Consider the following 13,675-nt stretch of genomic DNA (forward strand, 5'->3'; position numbering starts at 1 on the left):
AAATATACTGTGCCAGGAGAGCGATCCATTTCTTATCACCTTTGTTTTTCTCTTAAAGCAAAAGTTATAGTGCATACCTGGCTTGTGGTATGGAAGACTGTTTTGGCTGAGCAAAGCTGCCTATGGCAGTACAGCGTCACTCTCTTAATCACATCAGTATTGATAATGATAATACTTTATTGTGCAAAAATGACCTGTTTCCTATAATTCTATTCCTTAACAATGTCATACCATTCAGTGTGTACAGGGACATTGTGGCCTGATTTTACAGTAGCTGCAATATAAATAGAAATATTGGAGTTGCACAGCAGGTCTATCAACATCTTAAAAGAAAGTCAGCAGTCTGAACATTTCAGATCTAATCCTTCAATTTTTAATTCTTATAATGGAGGGGAAAAAAAGTCCTTCTGACAAAGTTAATTTTAATAGCATCTCGGTGCTGGAAAAAATGCATTGTGACTTAACCGCATGTTTTTAGCAGAGAATCCCATGCAATGCATTCAGACTCACTCTGAGTTATCTCGAATTAGAGTGAATTGAGCAGCGGACATGAAGCAAATGAGTGCTATCTGAGCAGAGGGAGCAGCCAGGGTGATAGGGTTGCAGAAGATTGCAGGGATATAAAAATTGTGGTGCTTGCACTGTTAGATACTTATCTATGGTAGAATCCAAAAACTGGATCCAAAAAAGTGAACACTCTGTAGGAAAAACTAGTCTTTTTCAAAAATATATATTAAAGTGTCCCCCGTGCAGTTTTAAAAGCTGTTGCAAATAACTGAAATCAGGCCCTTGCGTTAGTTTTCCTCTGTACTATTTCCAGAAATCTTTGAGAAGGGCTAACTTGCTTTGGTCCTCCTTCACATACATGCCAATGACTTAATGGCTGAATTTGCAGTAGTGCTCCGACACAGGACACACATCTGGATATTTATGATTCATGTGTGAATCCAGGTTGTGAATATCTATTTATAAGAAGAAGAAGAATTATAATGTTTTATAATATAATGAGTTATGAGTTGGCTTCTAAAAGAAAGAGATAGTTAGGATCTCGGGTGTGAACCTCCATCTCAACAGCTGAAGAGTCACATCCGAAATGGGAACTATCTTTCTCTTTCAGGATCATCGCAAAGAATGGACACAGTGCTCAGTCATGACAGTGACATGAAGCTTTACCTGATCACATTACTGATCCATGCTAGATAGACCCTTCCCAGTTGGCATGTATTTTGTTACATAAAGATGTGACAGTCATTGTCTTCACTCACCTGGAATCTTTTTCATCCATAGTCTGATATTTTTTGTCTCCTTGTTCTGTCCCTGTCTGTGTCCCGGTTTCTCATTCTTTTCTATTCAGCAAAACTAATGAATGGATACCTAGGATTGGCAAATAGACCCCCGGTCTCTCACCTTGCAGGTGACATCAATATCAACATGGAATCTGATCTTCCAGTGAAGAAAATGGAGACTGTTGTCAAGCTGGATGCTGTAAGTAAATAATTGAGCGTACTTGAGTTACAGACTGTATGAGGGGAATATTCTTAAATTGTTGGTAAATTTACCAGCCGATGTGGTTTGCATTTATAATAAGATTTTCATGCTAACAGCTCACACCGTTAAAACTGATACATTTGCCAATAAGAGTTACTGAGGTCAGTATATATACAGATAAATGGAAAATAAACCCAGATGTTTGAAATACATGCTTCTACTGTGGTTGATGAGCATAAGGTAAAGGACAGGATCTGGTGTTCTTGATATGAAAAACTATTATCTGTGAATCAATTAAATTGTTAGGCCTCGAACCAAGTTTGAAGTGAATATTGATGCTTTTCTCTATGGGGTCTGAAACATGATGATCAGAAACATTTAAGAACAGAGACCGAGTTCTTGGTGGTAATCAGAGGTACTTCATGCCAACCGGCAAGATCTTGTCTAGGAAGTAAATTAAGTAGTGTGGAACCATTCCCCGGAAAGAGCCGGCTTTTCAGGACAAGAGGGGAGATCGTTTGGAAAAAGAAAGGATTTGCAGATGTGTTCCCACAATGTGATGGCCACCCTACCCTCTTCACAATGCTTTGCTCCAAAATCACTTCAATTTTATCATGCGTTTTGTGATTGATCATTTTTCTTTCATCTTTACATTTTAAATGCTTTTCACTTTCTCTGCACGGACACGATTAGTTGTTTCCCAGACAGTATTCTCACATCATTTGTGCTGTGTCAATGTTGTGATGCTGACATCCTCTCATTTTGTTTGTTTCCATGTGATGGCAGAACTCTGACGCTGTGGTTAAAGTTGAAGCGGTAAGTGCGGATACTGTGGCACTGAGAATAGGTTTCAGAGCGTCATAATAGGACCCCAAAATGGTATAATTTAAGGATGTGAGCACAGTGTAGAAACGTAATGCCAACCTTCCCATTCCCCTCAACGTGGAGAAAACAGTAACAGAGCCTGCGGTCTAAAATCAACATTCATAAACTGGTTGACAATCTGAAAATTTAGTGTCCTCATAATAGTTTCTGTGTTGTCAAGATCCCATATTCTTCAGTACAGACTTTCCCCCAGTTCCAATAACGTGGCAGTGGAGAAAGTTTCAAGGTCAATCATTCATAACCTGTTCAATGACTCAGCTTGTCAAAGAATTCATGAGTTGCAAAGCAATGCACCTTTAGAGGTCTGACTGAAGAACAAGGGAATGCAGCCAACGCAGTAGCCTAAAGCAAATAGCTGTAGCTAGAAACAGTTTACAAAATCGTTCAGAGGATCTTCCATTCTGGCAGTTTTTTCATAAGCCTTACTATTAATACCTTGTACTGTATAGGTCACTGAGGAGTCAGTTTTATAGCATCAACATTTCAAGAAGCTACACATTCACAAAGGTTGTAAAATATTGGTCGACATTTGTAAATGTTATTAAAAACTTTTTTTCGAAATTATTTCAACATCAATTCGAAAATATCATTTTTAAATATGCTTTTAATCAGAGTCCCTCCACACTCTCACTGTTTGCCCAATTAACTATTCCAGACTCTATGCCATTTAGAGATGCTGTGGTACCGAGAACAGATAGGTTTAAGAGCATCATAATAGGTGTCCAATATGGTACAATATCAGGCTGGAGTTCTGTAGTGTATTGGTCAAAGCACTCGCCTCACAAGTGAGAGGACCTGGGGTTTGATTCCCGGGCAGGGTGAAACGTTAGGCAACAACAAAGTTACATTTGTATAACGCCTTTCACGTCGGGAGGACGTCCCAAGTTTCCATACTCCTAACGCCTCTTTTTACCTATCAGTAAGTAGAACCCCGATTATTAGTCAAATGGTGGATCGCTTTTCCCACGTAATAATCCCTGGAAAAATTAACAATTTGGTCACATAATCCACAATTTCTGTGAAGCACTTTGAGACACTCGAAGACGTAATAAGGCCCTACATCAAATGCAAGGATTATTATTATTTAGCAGCATAGGCATAGAATATGCAATTCGGCCTATTGAGTTTGATGGCAGCATAAATAGATTTGAAATTTCCGCCCAGGCAGTAAAATGTCTGTTTTTCAGGAGCCTGAGTGCTTAGAATAAATTTCTGCAAAAGTCCATTGAACCTTGGTGAAATGATTGCAATGATAGAGCGTCTATTGATTCCACTAGATGGCGTACCAGCATTGTTATTGTTCACTAGGGGCTTTTGGGCAGAAAAAAAACACAATTCCTGAAAATGTTTGGTCGTGTACATTACACTCACAAAATATTTCACCCTCACTGCCACAATCCAGCTATAATCAAATGATGTCCTCAGATGCAGATAAACATTATCAGTTTAGGTGTGCTGCATCAATTTATAGTAATAGATTAATAATAATACAACTTACCCACAGGTCTCAATAAACAACCTGCATTGACTCCCAACTCTCTAGCCAACTCTTGATGAATAGGATCAATATACAAAACTAATAATAAATGAAATTGTTCACAGAATTTTTTTTAAATTTCATTATGTAAATATACCTCTATCTGTAGAATATATTATGCATTGAATGTTTACACAAACGTCTCTCTAAAAGTCTTGTATCCTGAATGCAGCAGGTATCCATTGAACGGAGGTAGGGCTAGATATGTTATAAAACTCAAGAGGCTATATTTTCACTACATCTTAATTTAACACCACTAATAACTTCATTACCCACTGACAATAGAAATGCACCAAGGAATATGGTGCCATGAGGGCAGGGTTGGTATTCTTGTACACAGGTTAAACCCCTTGTGTTTAATTCCTTATTTTCCTTTGTACAAAAAATGGAAGCAAAGACCAGAAGATACTGGTGGAGATGATTTTCTCAAACATTCCTCCTTCAAAGAGAAATTAGGAACCCACGGTAGGACAAATGCCCATTCCACACCAACACTCTTGTATTAATTGCCACAAATTGGAGTAACTCATCCCTTACCAATAGAATGCTTTAAGTGAAATGAAAGGACTAAACTGATGAAAGATTGGAAGGATGACCCTGGAGATAACCAGCAAAACAATGTCACCAAGTGCTAAGTGAACATCAAACTAGAAGATATATAATCCTTTGTATAGTTCAATGAAGGAGATAATAGAAAACAGTACTATCCTTCACATTCCAGGGCCAGCTACTGTTTTGAAAAAAGGACCAATTGGCCTACATTTTCCAAGAAAAAGGAAACAGATATTCCCCTTTGCTTGCATTAATTCCATTCACACTGTTCCTGTACAGCATGAATTGTGAATTTTTATTTCAACTTCTGTGCCTTGTTTATTTTTGCACCCCTCCCCTCCACCCCCCCATCAAGTGTAACATGTTTGAAAGATTAAAACCAGAGCTCCCTTTATTTTCTGGCTTTTGGAATTATGAATCTATCTACCATTGTTTTATTGGAGTAGTGGGAACTTTTCATAACAGTTTCAATGTGGTACACGAATATCATTTATGTTGATTTTGTCCCATGGTCCATCCCAGATTAGTGTATCAATTTTTTCCCAACATTTGAAGTGAGAGGTTTCTGTTCCACTCAATGTGCACGTCCTCTGCTCAACAGGGCTAGTACGACAAGGGCAATGAGATTTTGCAGTGGGACCACCACAGCTATGATCAGAACAGGTTATCAGCATGGCATTCAATTTTCCCTGTATTTAATTTTTGACCTCTAGAATGAAGAAGAGAAAGAGAAAGAGAAAAAGAAGAAGAAAAAGAAGGGAGAAGAAATCGAGGAGGAAGAGCCGGACGAAAGCATGCTGGACTGGTGGTCCAAATATTTTGCCTCCATTGAAACTCTTAAAGAAGTAAGAGCTTGATTTTTGAATTTACAACATTTTAAGTAATTCAAGGGAAAGTGCCTGAATCCCAAAAGGCTTTAAGGAAGTTCCCAGTGCAAACATGAGCATGCAGATTCTCGTCCTCTGGCCTTGCCCCCTCCTACCTCTCTGACCTGCTGACTCCCTACCAACCTGCCCACTCCCTCCGTTCATCGGGCTCCGGTCTGCTCCACGTCTCCCGCCCGCCCTACCATTGGTGGCCGGGCTTTCAGCCTCTCTGCCCCCACAATCTGGAACTCCATCCCACAGCCCCCTCGCCCCACTTCCTCCCTTGCCTCCTTCAAGGCTGGTCTCAAGACCCTTCTCTTCGACCATGCCTTTGGATTCCCTCCCACCTCTCCGCCCTCCCTCACCCCTACACCATCCCTTCTCCATGCTTGGGCCCCGACATCTGACTGTTCAGCGCTTCGGGATGCCTTCCCGACGTGAAAGGCACTCTATAAATGTAATTTTGTTGTTGTTGTTCAATTCTCGCATTGTGTTCCATAATTGGCAACAACAATGGCTGAAAATTTTGGATAAGCTACAGGCCCAATCTTTGTGATATGAATAGAATTGTGAAACAGCCCACGGCAAAGAACCCCCACCCCTAATTTTAGTGCAATGAGTACAGGCTTGGGCATCAACCTGCGACTTGAACCCACAGGCTTCCGAGTGTTACCAGCTGACCCAAACACTTAAATGAAAAGAGAGATTCTGTGCTCAAATTGGTCGGTGTTTATGTGAATTCAGCTGCAATAACTGAGCAATTGTTGTTAACCCTTTCAGCAAATCCGTCAGCAGGAAGCAGCTGCAGCTGAGGCAGAGGAGAAAGAGGACATGGAGATAGCCATGGACGGTAAACATCAATTACATTACATCTTAGGGAGACAGTCAAATAGAAATAGGTTCTTTGAATATAATAATAATCCTTGCATTTGAAATAGCGCCTTATCACGTCATTGAGACATCTCAAAGCGTTTCAATTGTGTTGATTTTACCCAAAGATCCATCCCAGATTAGTATTTTAATTTTCTTCCCAATATTTGGAGTCAGAGTTTTTGTTCCACTCAAATGAGCACACCCTCTGCTCGACAGGGCCAATACAACTAGGGCAATGTATGCGTGGGGGTGTGTATGTATATACGTATGTGTAACGTACATATGTATATGGACTTAAAGCAGAGAGAATGAATGTCAGTTGGAAGTGTTCATTCAAATGACATTGCATGATGGTCCCAGAGTACGAGATAAACATCTCTGGAATTTCTATGTGTAGGGTGGGTGCATGAAACTCTCAGTTTGGTTCCACAATCTCATTACCCTCTGCGTGAAGTAGTCCCTCCTAAATTCTCTCTTAGATCTCCTTGTTCCTATCTTATATTTTTTGTCCCCTGGTTACAGTCTCCCCAAACAATGGAAACAGCCAATCTATGTTAACCTTATGGAACCCTTTTATATAATTTACACAAGGGAAATAATACACAGCACACACAACATACATTCCCTGCTGACAATAATAGTTGAAAACAATTTTTTTTTTAAAAATTAAAATTATTTTAAAAATTCACTATTCGTAATCTATGACAATTTTCTATTTTTTGAGCCTTGTGTCCCACTCATGTCTTCTACTTTGGTGGTGTTTATTACAAACTCCTGGGAATTTTATATTTGCCTTATAAAAGTCAAACAAATTGCATAGTCATAATAAAAATGCTATCGGAGTTATTATATGTCTCCCTGAGTGTGTTTGTGATTGTTCTATTGACTGTGAGAATGATGTTTGACAGACACTGTGGTGATTTTTTTTAAAAATGTGTCTATCTTGTGAAGGTTTTGGTAAGCAATTGTTGTAGTCATGATTTTTTGATTTCTCGGCAGTGTTTTGCACATGTGATTCATCTGCTGAGTTAGATAGATATATTTTTTCAAAATAGATATGGTATTGGCAGGGTTATGGTATTAGCTGGAGTTAGATTAGAAGATCAGCCATGATTGAATGGCAGGACAGGCTCGAAGGGCCGAATGGCCTACTCCTGCTCCTACATGTTATGTTATGCTGATGGTAGCTTTGAGTTGGTGCTTACTGTAAGTGGCTTGCATTGCTGTTCCTTACCCTTCCTCTTTTTATCATGACAGAATTGGTCACTCTCATTCACATTAAAAGCCTTCATGGAAGTTGGCATTCATGATTGAGGTTAAAGACAGTGGTGATATTAAGGCATTTGCTAGTGGAAAGGTCTAGAAGTCAACAGCTTTAACATAACTGGCATAACTCCTTCTCTTCCCCGAAGAAAATTATTATAGGACCACAAAAAATGTATTTTTCTGCATTTTCTTCATTTATAGGAAACCAGTTTATTTTTTTAGATCTGCAGACTTATAGATTTGAGGCATAATGTTCTTCTGGAATGTTAGGCTTGGTATTTCATCTGTTTGTCAGATGTGTGCTTTACTAAGTTGCATACTAAGTTGCCTACCACACCACAACTTTTCTCCCATCTTTGAAAAGTTTCAAGTCCAGTGCACCAGTTCTTAAATTGAATACGTAACCAGTCTCAACAGTTAAAGTAATGTTTCTGAAATACATTGTGTCCTTACAATGTTGCCTTGAAACACTTTCCACAAATCCATGTTTGAGACAAAGGGATGAAAAGTGCTACATCATTTGGTTATTGTTACTAGTCAGCATGGCATACTTCTGAAAAACAGACACAGACCCCACTTTATTTCTTTATTTTGCCTCATGATGTGGGTGACGCCAGCATTTAATGTTGATCCCTGGTTCCTCTGAGAAGATAGGATTACAGTCCTTGTGGTTGGGGAGGGAGTTTGCGGGTTTTGACCAGTGCAACTTAGAATTTTTGTCAAATAATTTTATTAAGAAATGGTACAAATTACAGGCCAATATTATTTGTTGTACTATAGTTTGATTGAGGAAAGAGCTCATAAGATCAGAAGAGAGATTTGCATGAAGAAAACCCTTCAGCCAATTTGTTCTCATCCTTCCAGAATACCAATCTTACTGTCCTCTCATCACAACATTGAGCTTTTCTTAAACAACTTCAGCATCCTGGTACCAACCATCCTTTCAGATAATCTGTTCTATTTGTTAATCTCTGGACAAATAAATACTTCTTGGTGTCTGTTTTGAAATTGCCTTTTGCAACCCTAAACATGTTTATCTTGTTCTGCAGTCTCAGTGTATCCTAAAAGTAAATTTTACCTTTAATCTTGTAGTTATGCAGTCACCATCAAAAGGTCACACCAGCAAATGTCAGTAATTCAGCAGATTATGATTTGTTTTTCCTCCACAAATTGAGCAGAGGATCAAAGAGATCAAAAATTCCTTCCGAGTCCAGTGAAGGTCAATGTCAACTTTCATGCTAATCATGCTTGAGTGTTTTGTGTCCCACCCCCTCCTCCTCTGTATTCAGATCTCAAAATTGAAGACTCTCCTATTAAAGGCACAAAGGGCAAGGGTAAAGACAAGGTTAAAGCACAGGATAAAGAGAAGAAGAAAAAGCAACTGGAGGTGCTTGAAAAGAAGGATAAGCAGAAAATTGATGAGTTACGGGTGAGTGAAAATAGTTATTTGCTTATGGCTATTGGAAAAACTTCTAGAAAATGCAATTTCTTGTTATTTCAGCTCTTTTAGGGAGTAATTAAATAAGAGCATCCATAAGAGTTATAATCTATATATCCCATTATAATGTCAAATTGTCTTTTCTTATTTTATACCTTCCAATGCTTTTATGTCATTAGTCATATATTGTGCAGTATTTCATGAATCCCAACGTATATATTCCTCATTCTTCAAAACTGAAATGCATCTTTGCCAATCTTACAATTTGTATTATTATTTTTATTTTTGCTGAATCGAGTTGTCTGATACACACAAAAGCTCAGAATGGGGGAAGTGGGGTAAATCACAAACCTGCTTACCTGTGCCCAGAGATCACAGTTATAAATTGACCAGAGATTAGTCAGGGTGATCTTTGGAGGTGACCCCTCAAAAAAACTCATGTACAAGAGAAATTAAAATAAGAAGACTTGTATAAGAGCTTGTGACTTGGCATTTCATTTCAATGCACAGGTTTACAATAAGGAATTGGAAAGTGAGTTTGGAAATTTTGAAGACTGGCTCCACACATACAATCTTTATCGAGGCAAAATCGGAGACGACGATGATACCATCACCGAAGAAGAAAGGATCGTTGGGAGATTTAAAGTGAGTCAATGCACATTGCTTCACTTTTTTCAAGCTGATTGCAACACTGCCTATTGATGTCTCCTGGAAAGTGTAATTGGCTGCAAGAGATGTTTCCTTAAGCTTATTTGTGATTTACAGTGTAAAAGTTCGGAACTTCTTAAATTGGACATGGATATCAGACATTTTCTCTTATGTTAAACAAAGGAAATCCTGACAATAAAGTTTTGTGACAGTAAAGAAACAGCTTTTCCTTGAGATGTGTTTTAATGCATTGGTGATTTAATTACCAGAGATTTAAAGATGTTAGTATGCTCAGTGCATGCATTGTCTATAAGTGGATGAATTGATCATTCCAAAGGAAATGCCAATAGAATTAAATAAATAATGACCTACAAATAATCAGGTCCAGCCACAAGGTCAGCACAGGGAATGTCACAGCTATAAGTAAGAATAAGAGAGACACACATACGCATCTGTTGAGAAGAATGTCAACCTAACAAAGAGGACAAAAAGACTGGATGCTGCAATAGTAAGAAAATTATCCTTTAACTCTGGACCATGGGTTTGGATTTAGTCAAGATAAGTAGGGATGAAATTGTCATCTCTCTATCATCATTAAGGGTCCCATGTGCAGTCAGTTTTCCCAGTCCAGTTTCTGATTGCTATGTGCCCATACCCGCTGGTGGTGACTGACTCTCCAACTCCAGAGCTGAATTTAATGGGATATTACCAGTAATATTTATCACATTGTTGAAAGTCACAGTCATAACAATTGATAAATATCTAGTGATAATTATCACACCTTACAATATTCCCCTTTACATATAAGGCGGTACTTTTTTTAAACAAATGAACAGTATCCCTGTATCTGTGTGTAACTTCTTTGTGCCTTATTATGTATTTTCTATTTTAAAACTGCTAATTAGAAACTGGGAAGATTTTTTTTCTGGTTTTTCCAGAGGTGGCAACATGAGTATGAACACTGCCTACATGTCCATGGTGAACTGTACATCAAATTGGAGCAACTCTGGTTAAATTGAAGGCTCCCAGGCTTCCTCTAACTAAGATTCTTCAGCATGAATTGTCTTCATGGGTGACTGAATAGTAAATAGACAAACACATCTTCCTTTGTGATATTTAAGAATATCACTTGTTCCCTTTTTTCATGATCATCTCAAACCTTTGAGCTTGCTCATATTTACCCTCCCCTCGGCTCCTATCCCAAGCTCGGATGCAATGTTAAGCGCTTTGAGACATCCCGTGACATAAAAGGCACTATATAAATGTAAATGGTAAAGTGTTGTATTATGTGACGGTTCAGTTTGATTACTTTTTTTTAAAAAAACTTAGATCAGCATTGTGACTAGAGTTTGCCAATAAAAGTTTACCAGCTGTGACTTAAATATATTCACTCAATCTCGTGATCTCTTATCAAGTCTGTATAATCTTTTGTCATTACAATGTAGGGCTCTCTATGCGTGTACAAGATTCCTCTTCCTGATGAGATCGCCCGAGAAGCAGGTTACGAGCCTACATTTGGAATGTTCCAGGGCATCCCTAACAATGACCCCATCAACGTTTTAGTCCGAGTGTACGTGGTCAGGGTAAGTCTCCCGTTATCAAGCTGAAGAAAATGTGTTGAGTTTCATCGTTTCGTTCATACAAATTTAGTGCTTCCAAAACATGTGAAGCTATATTACTTTGAAAGCTGTAACTAAAGTTAAATTAAATTAGGTTAATCTGTTGCCTAGTCATGGTTTAAATGCTAGGCAATCAATCAAGTTTGCTGGCCACAATTTAATAATTTTATCAACTCTGACTGAAATAAGGTGTGCAACTTGTGATCAAGAAAATAATTATTCACTCTCCCTCAGGTCTGTTTTAAGCCAATACCGAAAATTTAGATAAAATCATACATCATTGAATTATTTCTTTCACTAAGGGTTAGAAATTTTGGTTCGACCTCCAAGAACAGAGATATTTTAAACGGAAGAGAAATATGTTTTTAATAATCCTTGCATTTAATATAGAACCGTATCATTTGTTGAGCGTCTCAAAGCACCTCACACAGTATATTGTAAAGTGGAGCGTGCTGGGAAAATTCAGCAGATCAGGCAGCATCTATGGAGAAAGGAAAGTGAGTCAATGTTTCGGGTCCACGACCCTTCATCTGACGAAGAGTCGTGGACCCGAAATATTGACTCATTTTCCTTTCTCCATAGATGCTGCCTGACCTGCTGAGCTTTCCCAGCTCTCTTTGTTTTTGTTTCAGATTTCCAGCATCTGCAGTATTTTGTGTTTTGATATTGTAAAGTGGATTGATTGTGTATTTTGTGGGTGAAACACAGCAGCCAATTTTGCGTAACATAGTCCCACAAACAGTTGTGGATGGAGTGTCCAAATTTTTGCAATTTAAACACATGATATTGGGGTCAATTTTTGCAATTAATTTTAGCAGGTCTCTTAATTAAGAAATCCAGTAAGAAATACCGTAAAATCAATATCAATCTGATTCTTTAAGTGCTTTGATTATGCGAATAGTACCATAACATTATTATTATTATTTTAAAAATAAAACATACAAAGTACTAAAACTTCTGCTTGATGTTCTTTGCGTCGAATCTTATTAAATATGTTTTTTGTTTGTTTTTAAAACAAAACCTGCCTTTTTGTTAAAGTCCACAGATTTGCACCCAGCAGATATCAATGGTAAGGCAGATCCATATATTGTCATAAAATTGGGCAAGTCAGAAATCAAAGACAAAGAGAACTATATCTCCAAGCAACTGAATCCTGTTTTTGGCAAGTAAGTCATAAGAGGAAAAAAAGGTGCTTGCATTTTTTAATACTACACAAATAATTACTGTCACGTGTAGAGACATTTGTACTGTCCTAGAAACAGCCATCAGGTGAATGACCAACAAATCTGCAGGATTGTTGGCCATCCCCAGTACGTTGCACTGTCAAACCGAACTATGAGTGCAAGTTCCAACTTGAGGCTAGAACCCATAATCGTTTAACCCAGAGGCACGAATATTACCAAATGAGCAGAGATGGAGCACAAAAGACACTGAGTCACAGATGCATTGTATCACAATCCAAATCAATAATCTATTTCCAGCCAAGACTGTTTAACTTATGGAGTGGGAGGGAAATGCTCACATTGACAACTTGTCAGACTTTCCTGTTTTTGCAATGCTGGCAGTATTTGTGAGTTGAATTCAGGAATCAGATCTATTGCAGAGCAGTCACTGGATGTTAATTTTAAAAATTAAACCATAATAATTAAAAATATTGTGGGTACATAGATTGACGCTATTGATACTGTTCAGTGAGAACACCAAAAGGAAGGAACAGGGAAAGAAGTTAGGATAATTCAAAATGGTAGTAATGCAGGATCCATAATGGATTCTAAAAAAGGCAATTAGACAAACATCTGTAAAGCAAAAATTATAAAAGGATATGAGAAAAGGCAGGGGAATTGCACTAACTGGATACATAGCTCTCAAAGATCCAGAATAGCCAGACCATGTTAGAACACATTATACTAATAGGTACATATAGCAGTTGTGCATTGCATGTGGATTCCTATCAAACGATGTACTGTAGGACATTGGTATTTGTATTTATTTTTTTAAATGTGTCATTAATACTTGTGGGGGAAAAGCACATGTCTCAAAAATTACAAAAACAATTATTTTCAATGTTTAGGAGTTTCCTACAGGAAAATGTGAAAGCTTTATGTTCAAAATATTCCCACTAAATATAGAGAAGAATCCTCCATTTAAAACTGATTCTGAGCCCTGTATCCTCTTGCTTTGGGCCTCTCTGGTGATATAAGAGATGATCAGCAGCACACACACTGAGCAATGCCATGGAGTTCAAAAGAGCAAATGCTTTCTGTCAGCAAAGAAGGTTATCTAGTACCCAGAAGATTTCCAGTACTGCCGAGCATACAATACAGCTTGTAGTGAGTTTTCCCAAGGATGGGTGACAGGTAACTGTGCACAGGATGCACAACAATACTGCAGAACTTTTTTTCCTACAATAGGTCAATGAAGAAGGAGAAGGTGGAGCCCAGGTGCTGTGTTAAAGCAAGTGTCCTTCACTGTAGGGAAAGTGCTTCTTTATAACAATACGTTT

At 38.1% G+C, this 13,675-nt stretch overlaps 1 protein-coding gene across 1 annotated transcript in view; it reads left to right on the top strand.

Moving 5' to 3' along the window:
* The window catches only part of otofa (otoferlin a), a 186,307-nt gene that overhangs the window by 148,775 nt on the left and 23,857 nt on the right, over window positions 1–13,675 (top strand). The window contains 8 exon segments of the mRNA XM_042333019.1: window positions 1,355–1,485; window positions 2,275–2,304; window positions 5,176–5,307; window positions 6,109–6,178; window positions 8,757–8,896; window positions 9,416–9,550; window positions 10,999–11,136; window positions 12,211–12,338. Of these exon segments, the coding sequence (XP_042188953.1) occupies window positions 1,355–1,485; window positions 2,275–2,304; window positions 5,176–5,307; window positions 6,109–6,178; window positions 8,757–8,896; window positions 9,416–9,550; window positions 10,999–11,136; window positions 12,211–12,338 (904 nt within the window).

This window comes from Callorhinchus milii, unplaced genomic scaffold (assembly GCF_018977255.1).
Source record: "Callorhinchus milii isolate IMCB2004 unplaced genomic scaffold, IMCB_Cmil_1.0 Scaffold3, whole genome shotgun sequence".
NCBI classification, from domain to species: Eukaryota; Metazoa; Chordata; class Chondrichthyes; order Chimaeriformes; family Callorhinchidae; genus Callorhinchus; species Callorhinchus milii.